The sequence below is a fragment of the Monomorium pharaonis genome, chromosome 5 (genome assembly GCF_013373865.1).
Source record: "Monomorium pharaonis isolate MP-MQ-018 chromosome 5, ASM1337386v2, whole genome shotgun sequence".
Classification (NCBI taxonomy): Eukaryota; Metazoa; Arthropoda; class Insecta; order Hymenoptera; family Formicidae; genus Monomorium; species Monomorium pharaonis.
Window position 1 is genome coordinate 17,089,426 of NC_050471.1, and position 22,834 is coordinate 17,112,259.

Here is a 22,834-nt window from a genome sequence, read left to right on the forward strand (position 1 = left end):
ACAGCGTCGGGAACTCGTCAAGCGATTCAAAAGTTGTTTTAATTGTTTAAGTAATCGCCATGAAACTGTTTCCAACTGTGCGACAAGGATAGGTAGAACATGACTTGACATGAAATGAGACAGAACTAGTTTCATAACTTTTCCTCATAATGCGCATGAGCGGCCGTATTTATGAGACAGAACTAGTTTTCTGTCTCACTTCTTGGACACACTTGTACGGATTCTTTTCCCCTTCCATTAGTATAAGCTCTATGATTTCGATAGAGTGAGACAGAGAGAAAGAAATAGAGAGGGATAGTAAACTAAAAAAAATAGACATTCTAAGTCTCTATCGAGAAGTGAAAATGTGTTCGGTTCGCAATCTGAATCTGGACAGACCTGATGTAGAGCATATATATACACGTTACGCTTTGTATATGAACAGTTGATCCGCGGAAATCATAATATCGATCCGCCAGAATAGTCAACTGAAAAAAAGTATTTCTTTTCGTGGAAATGTAAAACGAGCCACTACCGTGTCTCTTGATAACTCACAAAAATTATTTCTATGATATGCACAATATACGCATAAATAATATAGTGTATATGTTTATATATACACTGAGCAACAAAATTAACGCAACAAAAATTTTTACCAAAATTTCACTCAAATTTAAATAATCGTAACTTCGCGAAAACTTATCCTATTCGAAAGTTCTTTTTTTCATTTTAAAACTTGAAGTCTCTACTTTAAAGAGCATTTGTCAGATTTTGATTTTCTCTTTTTCCCTTTTCGGCATCTCTTCAAAAGTAAGAACGTGTTTTGTCTTCAAAAATTTTTATACTTTGACGCGCTCCATGGGGTGCACTAAATTTTTCTCGTAAATTTTATCAAAATTATCATAAAATGAACTTTTTCATACAAATTGAAAAAAAATTGAAGTCTGTACAATTTTTTTTGGTGAAGTTATTAAAATTTTAAGAAAAAAATGGTCATTTTGACTTTTATCTTATTTATGAAAGATGTCAGAAATAAAAAATATATTATAGTTAAAAAAAGTTGAAATTATTAGAAAATATTTTTTGTATTTTTTTATTTTAATTTTACTTTAAACTTTAATTTATTTAAAATTTTTTTTTTTTTTTTTGATAATTTCGGTAATTTACTCCAAAAAAGAAAAACCAATCTTTTTTAAAAAACCATTACGTCTTAAAAGTGTGGGTACGTAAAATAAAGTGCGTATTCCATATTTTGAACTAGAAAATATATTTAAATATATTCCAATTTCATCAAAATAAAAAGGCGATGTTCCTTTTAATATGATTGCCTTACTAGATTTTCTGTTAACACGGCACTGCGCGATAGACTCGCGCTCATTTTTCAATATGCATTTATTTTACGACTCATGCTTGTCCTTTGCAACAGGGCGTCTCGCTGTCGCAAACATCACGATTATCACAGAGCTCCTACTAAAATTTTTTGGTATTAATATATTTTTTCATTTTCCATTTCAATTTTCGTTTCTTTTCACTCTTTTTTTCTTTTTCTTTTTGACTTTCTGTATATTTCTGTATCTTTTATATTTTTCTGTCTCTATTCTTTGTCTCAGTTCTTTTACCAATTTCTTTCACATCTTTGCTTTATTTTCTTTTCTATTATTTCTTATTTCCCTCTTACTATTTCTGTGTTATTAAAAATGAAAACATGCAACGACATGAAAAAAGTACCCAAACGAAAATTTTGTACCGGATGGCTACATGATGATCGTTATAAGAATTGGATACAACAAGTACCTGATGATAACACATTGTTTTATTGTAGAATATGTGATAAAAACTTTTCACGTTCAGTGCGTGTTTCCAAACACATGGATTCTGCGTGTCATAGAAATAATATAAAAGAAAATGTTACTTCACACAATGACAATCCCACCAAACCAAAAAAATATTATAAGTTTAGACAACATTGGCTGGATATTGAGAAATATAAATTGTGGTTACGCGAAGTACCAGACAGTCAATATTCCTTTTTTTGTATAGTGTGCAATAAAAAAATGATTGGTACATTGTGTGAAATACGTCGACACGCAGAATCCAATTCACACAAAAATAATTGTGAAAAAAGCAATTTAGAAGCGAACAAATCGAACGAAAATTTAAAAACACAAATTGACGAATCTGCTTTGACGTTTGATGAGCGAAAGAAAATAGCAGAAATTAAGTATGCCGCATTAATAGCTGAAAAAAATATATCTTATCAAACGGCAAAGGAGATTCTCAATTTCTTTCAAAATATTGGAAAAGATCCTAATGTCTTGAGCAGCATGACTGTAGGTCGAACGAAATGTACAAAAATTATTTCGAATGTTTTGACTCCTGTAGAAACGGAACGTGTAGTTTGTAACATTAAAAAAACAAAGTTTTCTATTTTTATTGACGAAACGTCTGACATTATTAGTAATAAATGGATGACGTTTCTTGTTTGATATGTAGATTCCGAAACATTAGATCTTTGTGTACAATTAGTAGAGTTAATTAACATTGATGCAAGAGATTTTAGTGCGAAAAAATTATTTAACGCGTTTCAATTTGTAATGAATAAACATAAAATTCCATTTGCCAATATTCTTGCCCTGTTATGCGACAATGCGTCTGTTATGACAGGAACAAAATTATCTTTTAAAAAGAAATTAAAAGAAATATGTAAAAATTTATTAACATTTTCATGTCCTTGTCATTCTGTTGCATTGGTTGCACGAGCTTCATGTGCTCAAATACCTGATTATTGTAATGAATTTTTGAGAAAACTTGCTAGTTATATTAACAGTAGTCCAAAGCATATGGCTATTTTTAATAAATTTTGTGATTTTTTCCAAGTACAAATCGTAAAATATTGAAAGTGTGTGAGACTCGATGATTTACACACTATTCATGTATTGAAAGAGTTCTTGAATCTTGGGAGACAATAACACATTTCCTCAATGAAATGGTTGTAAGTGAGAAAACGAAGTCAGGCGAATATTTATTATCGTTGTAACGAGCCGTTCCTCTGTTTGCCGTCAAGGCACAAAGATACGAGGCCGTTACCCTCTTACCTTGCGTAGCCTCCTCCGCTTATTTTTTTCCCCGCACGTCTCCGCTCCTCTTGTCACCAAACGGAGGCTATAAAAGCCCTCCGCTGGTGATAAGAGAGCAGATCTCCCCGGTCTAGCGTACAGAGCCGACCTCTCAGCGGATTGAACTGAGACTCCTAGTGTACGAACTGAGTGCCGACATAACATAGAACCGGCTTCCTTGCCAGTGCGCACTGAGCGCTTCCTCGCGCCACATACTGAGTGGCAGATCACCGCCCCGCCCATCACCCGGATCACGGTACGCGCACTGAGCGACCGATCCTGACACCGTACACGGGGACCCCGTAGTGATACCCGTATCACACTAGCGATTGCTGTTGGCGGTCGCTGTCACAATTGCGGTTGGCGTCGCTGTTGGTCCAATCACACTGGCTATTCCACTCGCTGTTGCTGATAGCGCTTAGATCGCCTTTAGCGCGTTTTTCATAGTATTTTGCTTTGAGGTTAGTTTATTTGTTGTTATTTAGCTGTCAATTACGGCAATTTTTTCAACTCAGAATGAATAAAAAGTTGAGACAGTATCAGTATTATGTCGAAAAAAAGCGGCGAAATCTTCATATAGCAGCATTATTTGGTGTTATTATCCAGAGCTATATTAAAACTTCAGCTCGAGACATTTGGGTGAAACCTTGGGTGGCTCGAAGGAAAGATCATGGTCATCATCACAATCTTTTTCTGGAACTATCTTTAAAAGATCCAAACAAATTTCGCAGGTATTTTTTAGTATATAATTATGATATTTACTTTTTAAAATAACTGCTTTTTACATCTGAACTTGAGTAATTTGTATTTTGATCTAATGTCCAGGTGCCTTCGAATGGACACAAATACATTCGAGTTTTTGGTTCAAAAAGTTACTCTTTTGATTCAGAGACAAAACACACACTTGCGGGAATGTATCTCACCTGCTGAAAGGTTGTCAGTCACATTGCGACATTTAGCTACGGGTAGTGTACACTTTTATCGCAAAAGGAATATAGCAAAATCTTTAAGTGACCAATTAGGAAATTGAGTTTTAATTTCAGGTGAGACACAGCAGTCTTTATCACTCAGCTTTCGTCTGGGGCAAAGTACCATTTCTGGTATTATCAGAGACACCTGTTCTGCTCTAATCAGAGTCCTACAGGTGGATTATTTAAAGTTTCCATGTAGCGAAGAAGAATGGAGAGTTGTGGCTACTGATTTTGGAGAGAGGTGGAATTTTTTTAATTGTATCGGAGCCTTGGATGGCAAACATGTGCTAATTGATCCACCTCAAAAATCTGGCTCACTTTATTATAACTATAAAAATAATTATAGTATTGTGCTGCTGGCATTGATTGATGCCCAGCTACGTTTTATTTACGTGGATGTAGGCACTAATGGCCGCATTAGTGATTCCGGCATTTGGAACAAGTCTACTCTGAAAGCTCACATTGACAACAATTCATTGAAAATCCCTCCTGCAGCACCTTTGCTCGGTACAGAAACTGAGTTTCCCTTTGTCATTGTGGGTGATGAGGGATTTCCACTATCTACGAACATACTCATACCTTACCCTGGGGCTTCATGCACTGGACGTATTGATAGGAGAATATTTAACTATAGGTAGGTCTTAGTTTTTATGAGATTTATTATGGAAACAGTAGTATTTCAAAATATATGATACTTAATAGAAATTTTCCTTCCAGGCTGTCAAGAGCTCGCAGATGCTCCGAAAATGCTTTTGGGGTTATGGCAGCTCGTTTTCAGATATTTCGAAGTCCAATGAGGTACGACCCCCACTGTGCAAAGGAGATCGTTCTTGTATGCTGTTGCTTGCACAATATGCTGCGGTCTCAAGTCGTTGGGCGAGCAATGTATACCCCATCTATCTTCCTCGATAAAGAGGATGTATTTGGAGGCGAAATGAGGCTTGGAGATTGGCGTAATGAGTCAGTACAAGGCATTGTAAACTTTGTTCATCAAGGTGGAAACAGACATTCCAATCCAGCCTTGCAATTAAGAGATATGTGGTGTGCATATTTTAATACAGTGAGAGCTGTACCGTGGCAGATGCAAATGATTCATTCTTAATAGCATAAATTTAGACATTAATGTATGCATAAAAACGAATCTTTTTACTAATTTTTAAAATTGTAAAAATTTTGATAATTAGTGATACTATTTATGTAAACCTATAGTATTGTTTGTTTTGTCTGTTCTGGATCTACTCGGAGCAAACCCAAGCAGACCAACGCACTCAAATAGGTTGGCTTCATCGGAATCAACCTATTAGAATGCGTTGGTCTGCTTGAATTTTCTCCGAGTAGACCCAGAACAGACAAAACAAACAAGGCTTATGATTAAAACGATGATATAGAAAAATGTTATAGTTATCCACCAAAATAAAAGTTGAACAAGTAATTCTGTAATAAGCATTTTTATTGCAATATACCAATTTTAAACGTGAGAAAGCAATTAATTAGAACAATTAAAATCAATTACAATAATTGACAAATAGTTAAAATTAATTAAAAAACATAAAATACGTGTTCTTCTGTAACTAAAACTAATGACACACAAAATATAGATCACAGTCATTTTTAAAAAATTAATCAAATTTTCTTTGATTACACGTATAATTAATGTTGCCATTTACGGTCGGCATGTAACAAGTTTGTGAGTGCTCTTTTCTCTTTACATTATAAAAATCTACATAAAGATTTTTATAGTAAAATAATAATTTACACAATTAAACCTAAATAAAATCTTACATAATTAAACCTAAATAAAATCTACATAACTAGTCATAACAAGTTAGGTAAATTCTTTGGCACCATTTTTGGTTAAGATAATACTGGAAAATAAATTATTAAAAAAAATAAAATTGAATAAACTTAATTTGAAAATCTTACAATGTGTATTCAAAGTTTAAAAAAAAAACATGATTTAATATCTAGTAAGAACTATCAAAATCTCATTTTCACATTCTTTTCGTTTTTCTTGTTTTAAACCTCGAAGACGAGTTGCAACGAGATTGCCAAAAATGTCCGCATCATCTTGTGGAGGAGGAGGCAGTGGCTGACTGACTTTTTGCATTAGATTAATTGCTTCCTCCATGATGGCAGTTGACTTTCGTTTGGTTCCTCTGTTTTCGTACAAATTGTTGCAAGGGGCAGATGCTGGGCGAGGAGGAGGGACAATCACAGATGAAGTCAAAAGTCGAGGACTGTTGGCGCTTGAATGGGACGTAGGTGGAGGACTCGTCAAAGATGAAGATGTAAAAGAGGAATTGGTAACCGGAGAAATTGATGGTGTAGGATTAGATACAATTGTTGCAGCATCCTCACCCACAGCTTGCAAATCATTGTCCGGATCATCAGCAGGGATCATTGAAAACCGCTGGAAGTAGGAGATGAGATTATATTTATACATGTTCGAATTGTTTACTGACAATTACTGACTTCAAAAACATTCACGACTCACCTGCAGATTTTCATCAAAGTAGATAGATACCATCGATTCTGTATTCGTAGCCCTCTCATTCCAGACTGCTGGTTCCAGATTTGACGAGGATTCTGCCTGAACACAGGCTTTTTCAAGAAAGAGAAGCTTATTGTATAAGTGCCACTTGGGTGCATAAATGCCGTCCCCGTCCGCTCCACTGCACTTGTTTTTGGACTCCCTGACTTTTTTATGGTTACTCATAAAAGTTTGTTTAATATTTTTCCATCTATCTGCGACAGAATCGCCTGCAAACGCACAACTACAATTTAGAAATTAAAGAAAAGTAAAGTTATGATAATGCAAAGCAGAGTTCACGATAATGTCCCAAATATCGGTTTTTACTTATAATGAGCAAAAATGCTGCATTGCAAATGCATTATTATTATTTAATAAAAATAGTATTCATAATTTAAGATATAACCTGAAAATAAACTTACTGGTAAAGTTGGGCCCCAAAGCCGTCGCGATTTGTTCCCAAGCATTTTTCTTCAAGTCGTTTCTTCTATAAACATCTAATGTGCAGTCCCAAAGCATCGGGCGTCGTTCAACTTCCTCAACAAGGTAGAAATCTAATTCGTTATTAAAATTCTTCGGTGCCATCGTGCTCGCTTAATTTTCGCGCCGAAAGTTTCATGTACACGACTTCATACTATGCGCTGATTGGCTACTGTTGCTGATGCTGTCCCGAAAAATAGAGCTCAGCCTAAACGGCAACAGCGAACAGCAACCGCGAGCTGTTGCGCTTTTATTGGTCGACGTACGACAGCAACAGCGACAACAACCGCAACCGCCAACAGCAATCGCTAGTGTGATACAGGCATAATGAAGATGGACTGATGCTGGTAGCGCTAATAGCGTCTCCCCGGACGCACCCAAGAGCACTAAAAAAGTAGGTAGGTGTTCTCACGTCCGCCATTTCTTCAAACTAGCAAGTAACTAGCATAATGTTTTATATATATAATACATCGCAATAACCTTTACAGTCTCAAGATCATAAATATCTTCGTTTCATTGTCGCATAAAGTTTGGTGCTTCCAAAGATTATTGACGTATATATATACAAAACATACCTAATTTTTCCTGCTAGTTAGAAGAAAAATGGCGGACGTGAGAATACTCACTTTTATAGTGCCTTACCGACACACGGGCCGTACACCCGCCGCAGCCAACCCGGTATCGAGATACCACGCACGCAACGTCACGCTTCGCACAGCGAGATATTAGATATAAGGATTGTATATATATATGCGTAGGGACATTGTACATATTAGTTAGGTTAGGTTTAGAGTATAATAAATACCATAGTATTAAGCATATATCATTTGCCTTCGTTATTCGCTCAACCAGCCCGCCGCCCGAACCCTGAATTCCCGCGACTATCCGTAGCCAATAAAATTCAAAATTCACGGTTACATCGTTAATACAAAATGTAGACTTGAAAGCATATTTTTTATTTTTAAAATATGTTTTAAATTTCTTTAATGCTTTTAATGCCTCTTTCCAAGCAATTGAAACAAGGATTCACTTGTTACAAACTATAAAATTTGTCACATTTCTTGTACAAATTTGTCATAATTTTATAAAACCGGAATTATTATCAGAACATAAACTCGCAAATATTTTATTTTATGAAATAGATAATCACAAATCTCTCTGTGACATAACATTAGGATCAGAATGTGAAAAATATCTTTGTAAATTAGTAGAACAAGGACATGAAAATATTATTACAATTATATGGAAAAATTGTTTGCAATTTTATATAACTGCCGAGGATTAGAAGGAGATTACCTATTAATAACGTGTTTTTACAAAAATTACAGACTTTTGAACCGCAAGTTGCTTTATTTGATAATAATAGAGAAATGAAAATTGTTTAAAGACAGAATGGTTCGCGTTGCATGCCGATTACACAAGTGATGAAAAGGAAACTCTTGCAACAATAAATTTCGATAATATGTGGAAAGAAATTTTAACACGTGATAATATTAATAAATATCCAAATTTAAGATCAGTTATAAGTGCAATTAGATCACTTCCGCATTTCAATGCAGACCCAGAAAGAACATTTTTTGTTTTATCTAATTTAAAACGTAAAGACAGGAGCAGTTTTTCGTCGACTTCAGTTAACGCTATATGCGTTTCCAAGTCAGCGTTGAAAGCGAAAAAAGAAACAGCATTAAACATGTCTACGGATAAACATTTAAAATTAATGGATTCCAAAATATTATATGCAACTCCAAATAAAAAACAAAAAAGTTGTTTGAAATTGCATCCTGTAGAATGTGATAATGACGCTGGTCCTTCCTCGCTTAACGATACGCATTAATAACCCAGACAGCACCAGATATCGTGCGAATATTCTACTCTCATACGTAATGTAGTGTGATCGTACCGAATATACGTAAAACATTCATATAACGTCTCAGTAGAATGTCATTTTGGTATATCCTCAAGATAAACTTAGAATATAGCGACTGAACTTCGCAACTCCTACTGAATGTACTGAGATTATATCTAATATACTCAAAACATCCGTAGAATATCATGTGATATATCTCATGTATATCTATCACATATTTTCAAAATATCCGCGTAATATCAAAAGTAAATCATGTTAATGCCATCTGTGATCTGTAACGTTACGCATTTTCGTCTGCCGTGTGACGCAGCACGTGGTAAAGTGTGGGATGTGCGTGTGAACCTGTGAACGTGCGAACACGAGCTCACGAGCATTACAGACAACGCAGGACAACGTGGTTTTCATTAGAGGTAAGTAAATCCGTTTTATATTTTTCCACCATACCTTTATCTAGGACAATACGGAATTTGTCACAGTAATGAGTGATGCTGCCGCGCTTGAATTCATTGTGATCGCTATTCGAAAATCACGTCGCGATTATTTATTAGCCGGCAAAACATTCTCAGTTTAAAGGCAACGTAAAGGTGATGCGTAATCATTTTTAAATGTGCGTTCAGGAATTATATTCAGATAACTGGTATGCACATAAAATATAATATAATAACGTAAACTATAATAATATACAGGGTGTTACAAAAGCATCGGATTTGCTTAGCACCATGCGATAGAGAATGAAAATCTAAGAAGAAATGTCTAATACTATTTTTCGATATGGTAAATAGTTTTACCTTAATTCATCATTGTAATAAGTCAATAAGCGCGGAGGTACAAGAGAAAGTCAGTGACGGAGAATGCGTGAAGTTGACTTTGATATTAAAAATTGAAAAATGCTTCTAATGCTAATAATTATCGATAAAATTCTTTGAAAGGCTACCAAAATTTTATTTTCGGCAGGATTTAATCCGACAGGATTTATTCGATCATTATATCACTGGCACTGATCGATGGTTTAATCTCACGGATTTGTACACAGCTGAGTATAATTATGTCCAGGATTATGTAAGTTAATATTTTTTAACTAATTAAATTATCAAAACATTTTATATGTAACTTGTAAAACTTTTATCTATATTTCTCATTTTTTATATATATTTGTATTACTAAATGTTTCTTATATAAAAAATAAGAATAATTGCAATTTCTTGGTCAAAGCAGATCTTGATGCCAATATTGCGTCCACAGGATTTTTTCCAGGAAGGAAAAGGGGCATGATTTAAAATGTTACTTCCAGAATTAGAGAATACTTATAATTTGAAATTTATACCCTTTTTAGTAGCAACTGGGCAGAAATCGGCAAGATTAACACAACTTTATCTTTCCTCCATTCAAAGGGAGAGCAAATGCTTAATTTTTTGCTAATTTTATGAAGGGCAAATGCCCCCTCTTGTCACCCTCTGCGGACGCCCTTGGAAGTTAGCAAATGATAATTTGTATAAATTAGGTTATTATTGTAATTTATTTTTAAAAGTACAAAAATAAAAATCTAAATAGCACAATTAAGCAATGCGTGTGTCTATGATGTTTAGTATATTCTAAATGTATGACGTTTTATTCCAAAATAATTTTGCATGATATTTTTCTGTCATTTTTTGCCATATGTATTAAATTTTTCAAAATATTTTATATTTTCTCTATACCTACATCATACATATATATATTTTTAAATAAAATTAGTTTTCCAGGAAAAGACAATTGACACAATGTTAATACAGTGAATTATTTTATCCCTTTAGTTTGCCGAATGTCAAGGCTAAAATAATTTACTGTGTTATGCAATGTCATTTGTGTCTTTACATAGAAAATGCTATTTTGACGCTATTATATTGTTGCGTCGAGACACGAGCACACTCACTCACTCGCGAGAAATAAACAACGCGGTTTTCAAAGAAACACTAATTTTATTGAAAGAAACGGAACGAGCTTACGATGCGTCCTCCACGGTAGGAGTCCGGCTCACAACTGTCACTTCATCTTATTTAACAAATATTTTGTCACTAACGAAATTATCCCGGCAACCGGCCGATCTTGTTTATTTACAAACGTTGCTATATAGCCGAACCCGGCTAGCGGCCGATCGATATTATTGATTGATCCATCAGCTGACTCGGGCTCGAAGAGTGTACCGGGCGGCGCGCGTAACAATATAAATAAAGAAATATAAGTTAATATAATTTTGTGGGAAATATTTATTCTGAAATAATTTTATTAAACATTTTTTATATTTTTTAAATTTGTTTTTTTTAGAAGTAAAGATTAGTAAAAAATGTTATAATTTATGTGTTTCTCTATAAGTAAAATTTTTTTAACGTCTTGCAGGAGAATCTCAGGATTATAAACAATTTCTCATTAAAAAAGTAATAAAAATTGATTTAAAAGTTAATAACATTGAAAAGTATTTAAAACTTGTCCTACAGAAAATGTCAAATAATACGGCAGAACCTGAACGGAAGGAAATTATAGATATACATATATCAAGATCTGCCATTAAAGGACAAAAATAATCTAGACTCAATAAAAGTACAACTGACCAATAATGCTATTTATCGAGATGAAATGGTAAGCTTAATATCTATTCTATTATTACAAAACTTCTTTAAAAAAGAAAGGCAATCGATTTAAAAAATTGATAGATAATTTCTTTCTGAAAAGAGTGAGATGTACATTAATTACATGTATATATGTATATGTATATCAAATTACACACACACACACACACACACGCGCGCGCGCACATATATATATATATATATATATAATTTTTTGTAGAAGAGAAAAAGCATTTTCATATGTATGTATATTTACAGTAGTATTTTAATTTAGAATTGCAGATTATAAGATAATATCCTTTCTTTTTAATTATTAGGATTGTCCTAACAAAAGATTAAAAAATAGGTGTTCAAATAATAAATTTAAATTTTACATTTTTTGAAATTAACTATTAATATTAATTTGAAATAATTTTAGATTAAACAATTAACACGTTCAACATGTAAAGATTTAAAAGCTTCGTGTTTGCGTATAATGAAGCAAATATTTTCAAATGAGGTGGCAATTCATTACAGCTGGTATGGTGTTAAAAAGAAAGAAAATTTTTCGAAATTAATGATATGCAAAGTAAATATTAGTAAGTAAAATATTTATAAACTATATTTTTAATTTCATTGTTATTTACATTACATGTTAATAATTTGTAAAATAATTTTACACATTTGTTGACAGAGATATTTTTTTAATTCATAAAAAAAATAAAAGAATGTAAAAATCTTTTTTGCAGAGGTGTTAAGAAATGCACATGCTAAGGCAACCGACGAAGAAATGTCAACTCCACTAAAAATATGGCTTGCCCATGCAAAAGAGCGCATGGAAATGGAAAGAGGAAAAGGAACCCTGGTGAAAATGTAAAATCGGAGCGTAAGTTAAATGTAAAAGGAGAATAAAAGCGTAAGTCGAATGTGAAGGGAGAATAATAGAAACGTTAACAAACCTTTTACGAAGCGTAAATTGAAACAATGAAATATAAAAGAAGCGTTAACACTTCTTTTACATTTCATTGTTTTAATTTACACTTCGTAGAAGGTTTGTTAACGCTTCTATTATTCCCCCTTTACATTCGACTTACGCTCCAATTTTCCATTTTCACCAGAGAAGAGAAATAGAGTGACTTGATTGATAGAGTGATATGATTAAAAGAAAAATGTTTCAAATAAATATATTGTATTGTGTTTTTTATATATGAGTAGTTAATACTAAAGCGGTTCTAACTACGGGGCTCCGAGGGGGGTGCGGGTGTGCGGGGGGTACCCGTAGGCGCGGGGGTATGACGTCACGCGGGGAGGGGGATCTCGCGGTGCGGAAATTGCTGACGCAGTATTTTCGGGTCTGCAACCCGGGAGCGGGGAGGGGGATCTCGCGGTGCGGAAATTGCTGACGCGGTATTTTCGGGTCCGCGACCCGGGAGCGGGAGAAGGGGAATCGGGGTCCGCGACCGCCGCCGCCGCCGCCCGCTGCCAAGCGAACAAGAATGTACTACGTGATGAGTGGGAGCGAGAGAACGTGATGGATAGTATATGATGGATAGTATGCGATGTGTATGAGTGAGAACACGTGATGAGTGTGAGTGAGAGAGCATGCGGGCATATGGATATAACGGGTGGGAAGGAGAGAACGTGATAAATAGTATGCGATGTGTAGCATGCGGTATGTGTGAGCGAGAGCGTGCGATGAGTGTAAGAGAGTGAGAATATTGTATTTAATGGGTGAGATGAATGCAACTGAAAGCGAGGGAAGGGAGTGAGAAAGAGAACGCATGTTATATATTTATATAACTTTATATTTATATATTTATATAATTATATCCAAAATTAATCATTTATATATTCATATATTTATGTATTTATATCCAAACTTCATGATTTTCGTCTATTAAAGGATGCATGCTGAATAGACGGCGCAGGTCCCACACGTCGGCTTCGCCAAATTGGCCGCACGAACGTTCTAATACATCGTCGTTCTGCGCTCTTAATAAATCCCTTCTCCAATGCGTCCAAAATTTCCTGTTAATATTGATAAAACCGGGTATTCTGATATCCTCTCGGTAGATCCATGGCTAAAAAATTAGCATTTTTTAGAATCTTATAATTTAACAACTTTTTAAAATATAAATGTCTAAAAACTTACTTGATTAGTTATTGACTCGCGTACCGACAATAACCCTCCTAAAGGGATGTTGATTGGAGGACCTGGAAGTGGTACCTCCACGCGTACCTCGTTGTTTATAACGACCCGTCGAACCGGCATCCCATCAACGCATACATACTAAAAACAAAATAATAATTATTATTATTTAATTTTTTACACTTCACCTGCACATAAACTTGCACTATCACTTACGCCAGTGACAGGATATTCAATGCGGATGCTCTGCATTTTCACAAGTTTTGCTCACAAGTTTGTACGATCTGTCTGCGTCGTTAAGAAGCAGTAGACTAAAGATGTGCGTTACTCTCACTTGAGAGATGAATTTGAAAAAGTCGTGTCAGCTTTGTGGAATTTTTTTTATCTGCACGCATTCTCATTTCAAAGCTTTATAATGCTGTCTCAGTTAACGTCTCAGTTAACATCTCGTTTGAAATAAAAATCATTAAACATATTCCAAACCATTTCATACATCTATATTATACATTATCAAACTGCATTGTACAGCTGCCGAACCGCTATCAAACGGCATCACACATCTATTGAACCGCTATTGAACTACTATCAAACTACATCATATCATACAGCTATCAAACTGCATCATACAGCTATAGAACCGCTGTCAAACTGCATCATACAGCTATCGAACCGATATTGAACTGCATCGTACAGCTATCAAACTATATCATACAGCTATCGAACCGATATTGAACTGCATCATACAGCTATCAAACTATATCATACAGCTATCGAACCGATATTGAACTGTATCATACAGCTATCAAAGTGTATCATACAACTATCGAACCGATATTGAACTATCACTTGTGAAATAAATTGAAAAAACTTGTGTTAGCTTCATATAATTTTTTTCTATCGTACGTGATTTATCAACGAGATCGTCTTATATGAGTTATCTCGGTCAACGTCTCAGTCAAAAAGCATATTAAACATATCATATTCCATTTCATACATCTATATATCTTATATCCATTTCATACATACTATATATCTTATATCTTATATGGGGAAAGGATAGAAAACATTTTATTGCATTTTATTTTTCTTTATTTTGAAAAAATTCCACAATTATATTGATGTTGTGACCACCAGTTATATATTTTAAATACATTTTGTAATGCACAATTCTTAATATGTTTTTCACATCGTATAGTATTACTAACATCTAGATTATTTAAAGATTCAATGTCTTCATAATCTGCATCCAAAGTCTTGATATATATCCCATCATCGGTATCGAGCATGTCCGTCAACCATTCTCGTTTCTGAAGTCCCTTAAGATATATGATAGTATTGCTGTTATCCGTATTACACACAGCAGATGTAATCAGACGTTTCGCCATGCTGTACGGTATCATCCCGTCTTTCCATTGCAATCAACCAAGAAGCGCAAGACTTGTCGGATTTTGTAAGAACACGCCATGGCATGGGGCTAGCAAAAATATAATGTGTGAGAATAGTTCCTTTTCTCAGTACCGCTACTTCCTTTACGATAAATTTTTTATCGACAATGAATCCTTGCAGATCCACAAATGTCGGTACGATCATTATGAGTAACTCTTCAAGACTGTAATTTAATACCAAATATCTCAGTTTTTATCAGTTTGATGTTACATGATTTTGCGCACTACGTTGGACAACGGACAATATTCAATTACACGATCATGTAAAATGAGACGATAAGCGGTAGTATTCGCAGGAACATTTTTCTTGCAATCAAATTCTATGCGTACATCTACGGTAGCACTCTTGACGGATTCGTTTTGTCGCGAACAGTCAATGACCGCAAAAGGTCCTTTTTTCAGGAATGTGATTACATTGAGCAGTGTTTCACACTCATATCCATAATAAGATTTACCAAAACGTCGATATATGTCATACAGAATGGCATATCTAGATTTACGAAAGTCTAAATTCATATCGTCATACGGATAAAATTCAGAGTTTAGATAAAGTTTTACATTGGTTAAATTACAGTCGTCAAAGATTGTAACATCTTGAGACATGATATTTTTTCGACCAGTCTGCAGTGCGAAGATAACGAAGCGCGGTTTCTCGAGTTGAATTGCAGTTTTAACAGCCCATGAATGTTTCGTCGTACTCTGCAACAAAGGATATTCGTACAGATCCCAGGAGCGAAAACTCAGATATACTTAGACATTGTCCACTCTCCAAAGCTTGCAGCAAAGATAATTTGTTGACTTCGTTTAACGTAACATGCGGCATTCGCCACTGCACTTTAAATAATTCAATTTCCGGTTGAGCCGTAGAATTTCCAACGATAGAATTGTTATCGTTGCGCGCTCGTATCAAAATCAATTCATGACGAGCGTTAACAATCACGCGTTTGTAATCTTCGCAAAAGCCTAATAATACATTAAGCGGTACGCAAAAGTTGAAGTATCCTTCCGGTAGGTTATACGAAAATTCCCATCCTGCATTCTGCATAATTACTGTTTTGTCATATGACAACGATACATAGTTCTTGAGAGTGCTGGTTATTCCAACGTTTCTGTTGCGATCAATTTCCACACCGTTGAGTTCATATCGAATTTCATCAAACATGAACGCCACGCAATTATTTCCGAGATTTATCTCATCTTTATCCGTATCGTCTTTCTTCTTCACCACCAATCTTCCTTCGACGTAGAGAAAACTTTCACATGGTAACGTGTATAAATCCTGCTGTTGTATGGGTATCCTTATTTCATCGCTGTATCCAAAAGTGGTGTTGGCGTACGGATTGTACGTATGAGTCTCAATCTTGACGATGCTGTCGTCAAAGATCGGCTCGCCTCCAATGTTCAAGATCTTAGACATCTTAGATATTTCGTACGATAAATCCCAATGATTTTAAAAATTCAACGTTTGACGCGGTGAGATTCTTTTTATCAGATGAGCGAATATTTTTAACTGTCTTACAATTTATTTCACACGGTCGAATATTCTTGATTGGTGTAAAAATTGTATCCTTGCTCATTCAACACGAGCATCTCACGTTATCGTCTTCGTACGTGTAATCTAACAGTAATCTCTTCTCCACGAAAATCGAGTAATTGACCGTCCTGATCCACAATGCGAATCGTCAAATCAGTAATGCTCCGTGCAACGATTGGAAGGTAAATGATCTGTGCAGGCGTTTCCGATATCTTATATCCTGGTGGTACCCTCGGCGAAAATTCGTGTATTGTGTGTACGCACTTGTCGTTGCTGTACGCACCCGCAGTCACGTTACATTCTATGCGAATAATGTTTACGTTTATGATATTTATAAGTGCATCCGATTCATACCACATTCGCGATTCAAGAATACGCGATGAAAATCCCAACAGCGATCCAACGTTGTTAGGTTTAAAGAAATTTATCTGATAAGCACACATAATCTCACTCTTCATTGTATTGTTGTTAGCACGAATCACCACCGGATATTCGCTTTCTTCTTCATCTTCTTTGTGAAACGTTCTCTTTTCCGCAACATTGGGATGAGATTGTAAAATTGTGCGTTTCAAATATCTATCTATATCACGCAATTCATACGATCCTTCGGGAATTGTAATTTCCTTGTCGTCTTTGTCATAATAAAATTTGTTATTCGACGAATTTACATTAGGTATGGTATAGTATGTTTCAAAATCTGTGAGACCGAGCTCGTAATCGCCATCGCTCGAATCTACGGCTGGAAAATAGCTTACCGCAAGGATGCTACTCTTGCCGGTTAGCGTAAACGTCAGTGACATGTTAAAACGAATACTGAGTTAAATTGCACAATGTTAGCCTTTAAATTGATTACTAACTGTTTGAAGAAAATGCAGACATAGTTGGCCACAGTTGCTTTGATCATAACGTTGATAAAGCGTGTGATTGTACTCGATCCGCGTTACATCTAAATATTGCACCAGTTCTTACGGTGGTCTAAGATTGCCGAAACTATCAAAGTATATAGCGCGATTTCCTCTCTTTGCGTATGCCACCCAGTGTGTACCTGATCCTTCAGCGTTATCTGAATTTACAATACCGCTCTCGTTTCGATATGCTCCAGCCGTTGGTAATGCTGTACGCATAAAAATTCTTCTAAAGTGTGGAATGCTCATACGTTTCGCTAATTGTAATAATTGTATGTTGGTAGTTGCACCTTTTGGCATTTTTAACGTCTTTTTGACGTTTTTTTTTTGTCGACACTCCTTGTCCACGCTTATATGGAGCGAGATAAACTCCATGACCTTCCATGACACGATTATGACGTTTCAATTCGTTCAGCTGACGCTGCGCTGCCTTGTTATCATTCACAGCCTTCGCAACTCCCGCCGCTCCACCGACCAACGACCCGAGAACACCCAACAGCGGTAGAATGGGTAAAACACCGCCGCGTTTCGCTACCGGAAGTATTCGTTTACTCGTTCTCGGAAGTATTCGTTTACTCGCTCTCTTCTTTTTATCACTTTTTTTCTTTTTCAAATCCATACCGATTTTTGTCTTAGTTTTCATAGCTGCCCAAACGGCTGCTGCAGCAGCTCTTTCTCCGAAAGTCGAATCGTTCGCTGTAATGCGTTTTCGCGCTTCCGCAGCGAGTATATTATCAGCTGCGTGTCTATCGGTGAGTTCGTTGCTCCGGGAGTATGCAATGTCGTGTTCGCGACATGCCGCGTCCAACGGATTAATACCCCAATCACCTCTGGCCAATCGCTTTTTCAGCCTAGTACCTGGACCGCAAAATTGATATCCTGGTATGTGCAGTTCGAAAGGAAGCGCATTTATCACACGATTTAACAAGCCGCGACCTACCGCTGGCATTCGCGACAATTCTTTATCAACGGTGCGGGGCCGTCGATGTGCGTCTGGTGCAACGATTGATTGTAATGTTCGTAGCAACGACGATGGCTTCGAATCTCCGTATTAGCCTTTATATGTTCCGGAAGCCTGTCCCACACGTGTTCGATATAATTGCTACACACGCGTAGCAGAATAGGTTTCGACACGAATTCTAACTGCTCGGCACTCAAATCGAGTATATCGGAGGGATGTGACAATATGAGAAACATTTTACATACTGAACAATTTTGCTCGGTGCGTCTCTATAAATAGATCGGTCTTATTAATTTTTGTCAGTTTTTATCAGAGCATAGAGGGAGAAAATATGCGATTCGTACAACATTCACCAGCGATTAAAGTAACAAATTTCGATGACAGAATAATGTCCGAAAGAAAAATACGGAGGCATGGAAACATGTTGCCGAGTTCTATACGTGGTATAATTTGCGGTCCGTCAAATTGTGGCAAGACAAACGTATTAATAAGCTTGTTGGAAAGTCCGCATGGAGTACGTTTTGAGAACGTGTATGTGTACTCAAAATCATTACAACAACCAAAATATCAATATTTGGAAAATTTATTGACACCGATTGAAGAAGTTAGTTATTTTGCATTCTCCAATAACTGTGATGTCATTCAGCCGAGTGAAGCGCTTCCGAATTCCATTTTTATCTTTGATAACGTGGCGTGTGATAAGCAAGATACGATAAGAGACTACTTTGCAATGGGGCGACACGTGGATGTCGACTGCTTCTATCTCTGTCAGACGTATGCAAAGATACCGAAACATCTTATACGCAACAATGCGAATTTGCTAATTTTATTCAAGCAGGATGTTACCAATCTAAAACATGCGTACAACGATCATGTAAATACCGACATGTCTTATGAGGATTTTAGCAATTTATGTCATACTTGTTGGCAACAAAAGTATGGATTTTTAGTGATAGATAAGGATAGCGCACTCGCCGATGGACGATATCGAAAAGGATTTAATGACTTCGCAATACCATAAAGCAGTTAGTTGTTTTTGATACGTTGACCAAGTAGCGTTTCTCAACATGGATAACACAGATAACAATATGGATCGTGAGAAGATTGTGAAAAAGATTGCGAAAACAAGTGATTCAATTCGTAAAAAATATCGCGCTTTGAAAGCGGGTAAAGTGCAAGAAAAAATGGCGTTGGAGAGACACTTTAAGCCCATTGTCGAACCATTAAAACAGATTGTTGAAAACACCGTTGGTGATGTATCAGATCCGATTAAGAATAAATCGTTCTTCTCGGGGGAAGACAAATACACAGAACCAAAACCCAAACGAAAGCGATCAAACGCTTCGTTTAACAATTCTATAATGACCTCTACTCCTGTTAAAAAAAATGAGACGATCAAAAACTGTACCAACTAATTTGAATGAAACATCGCAAATACTACATGATAGTGATTTATCGTACAGTCATGTACCTTCCGTCGAAGACGTTTTTGAAATAGCAGCCAATGAACCGCTTGTGACGTCTATTCGACAACAGTTGGAAACGCGAGAGGGACGTGAAAAGTTGCACATGCACTATGGTCCATTAGGTCAAAAATATATGGGGGCTGTTCTGAGTGGTAAAAAACCAGTCATCATAGATACTGTTTACGGAGTTTATTTCACCGACTTTGGAACGATGCTCGGCGATAAACGCATCGACATACATAAGAATGATAACATAGTTATAGATGGTAAAATATACACGGGAACGCCTGGTCTGTACGAATTAATTTTCATGAAAATGCCCAACATGTACACGAATAATGACCTGCAAAATTATAAAAACATTCTATTGGTGACAAATGCATATAGACGCGGACATATTGCACATAATCAAGTAATGGGCAACAAAGGGTCTAAATATAAAAATATAATTGCACCCTTAGTAACAGACGCAAAAGTTGGACAAGGTTTATCAAGCGCTATTACATTAAATGATAACAAGATCGATTATGTTCATTGGGATGATCCCAACGAGCTTGTAGATCGCCTTCGTTTGCTCGAGGCCTCACCAGGCAGGGCACAATGCTCACGGCAACGAGATTCTATCAATTATCGAGGAACTTCGCGAGGCTGGTTTTATTATACATAAATTAAAACTGTGTGAAACAAATCATTTAGTCAACATCGAAATGTCAATCAACAAGTTTGGAACATCACTCGGAAGAGGTGGTGCGGAACCATATTATCAATGGAGCGGATTAGTCAGAAATTACGTGCGCGATAACGCTCTTTGCATGGTTGTCACCGATTTTGATGCAAAGTCGCGCAAGATTCGACGTTTAGCGTTACCTGTAGATGATAGTGATGCAGCCAATAAACGATACGTGCAACAAACTGTGAAAATTTTAAAGGATCGACAGGATGAAATCGAGAGGAAAATTGAGACACTTCAAAGTAAGGTTGAAATTACAGCTTATATGCTAAACGAGATTCAAAGACAGCTCGACGCAATAACTCATCGTGCAGAGTAAAAAAGTTAGTACGTTGAATATATGCACCATTTACATGTCATACTCTGAACATGTCTGAGAAACAATTGCTGGTTGAGAAGTTGCATGCTCCGGCGAGAAGAAATTTTCCTCGAAGACGCGTCATAGTTCATGGATACGATGACCTGTGGCAGGCGGATGTGGTTGAGATGCGTCCTTACACACGATTTAACCGAGGTTATCATTACATACTCACCGTTATCGATGTGCTGAGCAAGCATGCATGGGCTGTGCCGCTAAAGGCCAAGAGTTGTAGCGAAGTTGCTATTGCGATTGCAAAGATAATTCAGAAAGATGGAAGATGTCCGAAAAATTTGCAAACAAACAAAGGAAAGGAATTTTATAACACCAACGTGCAGAAACTATTAAAAAAACATAATATCAATCATTATTCTACATACTCTATAATGAAAGCATCAGTTGTCGAACGCTTTAACCGAACATTAAAAAACGTCATGTGGAAACAATTTACACTCAATGGAAATTATAGATGGATTGATTTGCTGCCGCATCTCATGTCAGAGTACAATGCACGAAAGCATCGAACTACCGGCATGCGACCCATCGATGTTACGCCTGCAATCGCTAAAAAACTCTTAACCACAGTGTATAGTCACATAAAAATTGCGGCACCCGCGCGATTTAAAGTCGGTGACTCGGTGCGTGTCAGCAAATTCAAAACTGTTTTTGAGAAGGGTTATACACCAAATTGGACTACGGAGATATTTAAAATTATTAAAGTACAGCGTACCAATCCTGTGACATATGTACTGGAAGATTCCTGTGGAAAACCTATCGCTGGAGGATTTTACGAATATGAGCTGCAGCGTGTTGCAAATCCTGACGTGTATCTCGTTGAAAAAATATTGCGCAGAAAAGGAGATGAGATTTATGTCAAGTGGCTGGGATTCGATGGATCGCATAATTCATGGATACATACAGACACTGTTATTTAATCCAATAAAAATTGTTTTTATTATATTCAAATAAAAGTACAATTTAACCAAATACATTATTATATTAATTTTATATTATGTGAGATTTCTTTATCATCCTTCCTTAATACATTTTTATTAATACATGTTTTTAACATAAAAATATATATAATTATTTTTAATGTAAAATGTGCATGTAATTTAAAAGCTATATAATGTTAAAGATATTATAGTGGTATTCGATAATGTCCCCACGGTAACGTTTCAACTGAATCGGGTATAAGGTATCTCTTGTCATCATATGGACTTAGAGCGATTTTCGTTTCGGACACCGTATATATTTTATGTAGCTTGGATCTTATACATGATTGGCTACGCGTCATCTCGATCTCATCTCTCAAACACTGGGTATAATCATCAAATGTTATGGTTCGCGTTACTACATTATTCTTGACACCTTTCGCCTTTTTAGTGTCCTTCTTTCCATCTACCTTTAACGCATACATCTTTGCTCTAAGTCCAACGAACTCAGTCATTATCACGCCATTATTCTCATCTTTCATCAAGCCCGGAACTTTTTTATTCTCGAGAGGCATACCGTACGCGTTGTCGACCGGATAATCGCTCGTGTCGAACCTAGCAATATCACGTTTCATCGTCTCGTAAATATCCTCGCACTCGATGAGGTATATGAGACTGTCGGTGTCGGTATACATGACTCTACATTTGTCACGATACAGAGGTAGCATGTACTCGTGGTGAAATCATATAGACACGTCTTAGAAATATCTAGGATACACATGCCTACGTAAATCGGCTTATATAATTTCACCTCGAGTTTTCT

At 36.1% G+C, this 22,834-nt stretch overlaps 2 protein-coding genes across 2 annotated transcripts; one reads left to right on the forward strand and one right to left on the reverse strand.

The window, feature by feature from the left end:
* Window positions 1–3,611: 3,611 nt before the first annotated feature.
* On the forward strand, window positions 3,612–5,168 carry LOC118645774 (protein ALP1-like). The gene is made up of 4 exons (XM_036287481.1): window positions 3,612–3,826; window positions 3,921–4,060; window positions 4,139–4,700; window positions 4,784–5,168. The coding sequence occupies exons 1-4, from the start codon at window positions 3,612–3,614 to the stop codon at window positions 5,166–5,168; spliced, it is 1,302 nt and encodes a 433-aa protein (XP_036143374.1).
* An 855-nt stretch (window positions 5,169–6,023) lies between these two features.
* LOC105828745 lies at window positions 6,024–7,181 on the reverse strand. The gene is made up of 3 exons (XM_012667230.1): window positions 7,019–7,181; window positions 6,561–6,826; window positions 6,024–6,476 (listed from the first exon to the last, which is right to left on the reverse strand). Exons 1-3 carry the CDS (start codon window positions 7,179–7,181, stop codon window positions 6,024–6,026), a joined length of 882 nt encoding a protein of 293 aa, XP_012522684.1.
* Window positions 7,182–22,834: the final 15,653 nt, after the last annotated feature.

What these genes read in the sequence shown, in the direction of transcription:
- LOC118645774 (XM_036287481.1), top strand. Translation starts at nt 3,612, where the DNA reads ATGAATAAAAAGTTGAGACAGTATCAGTATTATGTCGAAAAAAAGCGG. An exon ending in GATCCAAACAAATTTCGCAG is followed by an intron (nt 3,827 to 3,920) that starts GTATTTTTTAGT and finishes TCTAATGTCCAG; the next exon opens with GTGCCTTCGAATGGACACAA. An exon ending in ATTGCGACATTTAGCTACGG is followed by an intron (nt 4,061 to 4,138) that starts GTAGTGTACACT and finishes TTTTAATTTCAG; the next exon opens with GTGAGACACAGCAGTCTTTA.
- LOC105828745 (XM_012667230.1), bottom strand. Translation starts at nt 7,181, where the DNA reads ATGGCACCGAAGAATTTTAATAACGAATTAGATTTCTACCTTGTTGAG. An exon ending in TTTGGGGCCCAACTTTACCA is followed by an intron (nt 6,827 to 7,018) that starts GTAAGTTTATTT and finishes GTGCGTTTGCAG; the next exon opens with GCGATTCTGTCGCAGATAGA. An exon ending in ACTTTGATGAAAATCTGCAG is followed by an intron (nt 6,477 to 6,560) that starts GTGAGTCGTGAA and finishes TCCTACTTCCAG; the next exon opens with CGGTTTTCAATGATCCCTGC.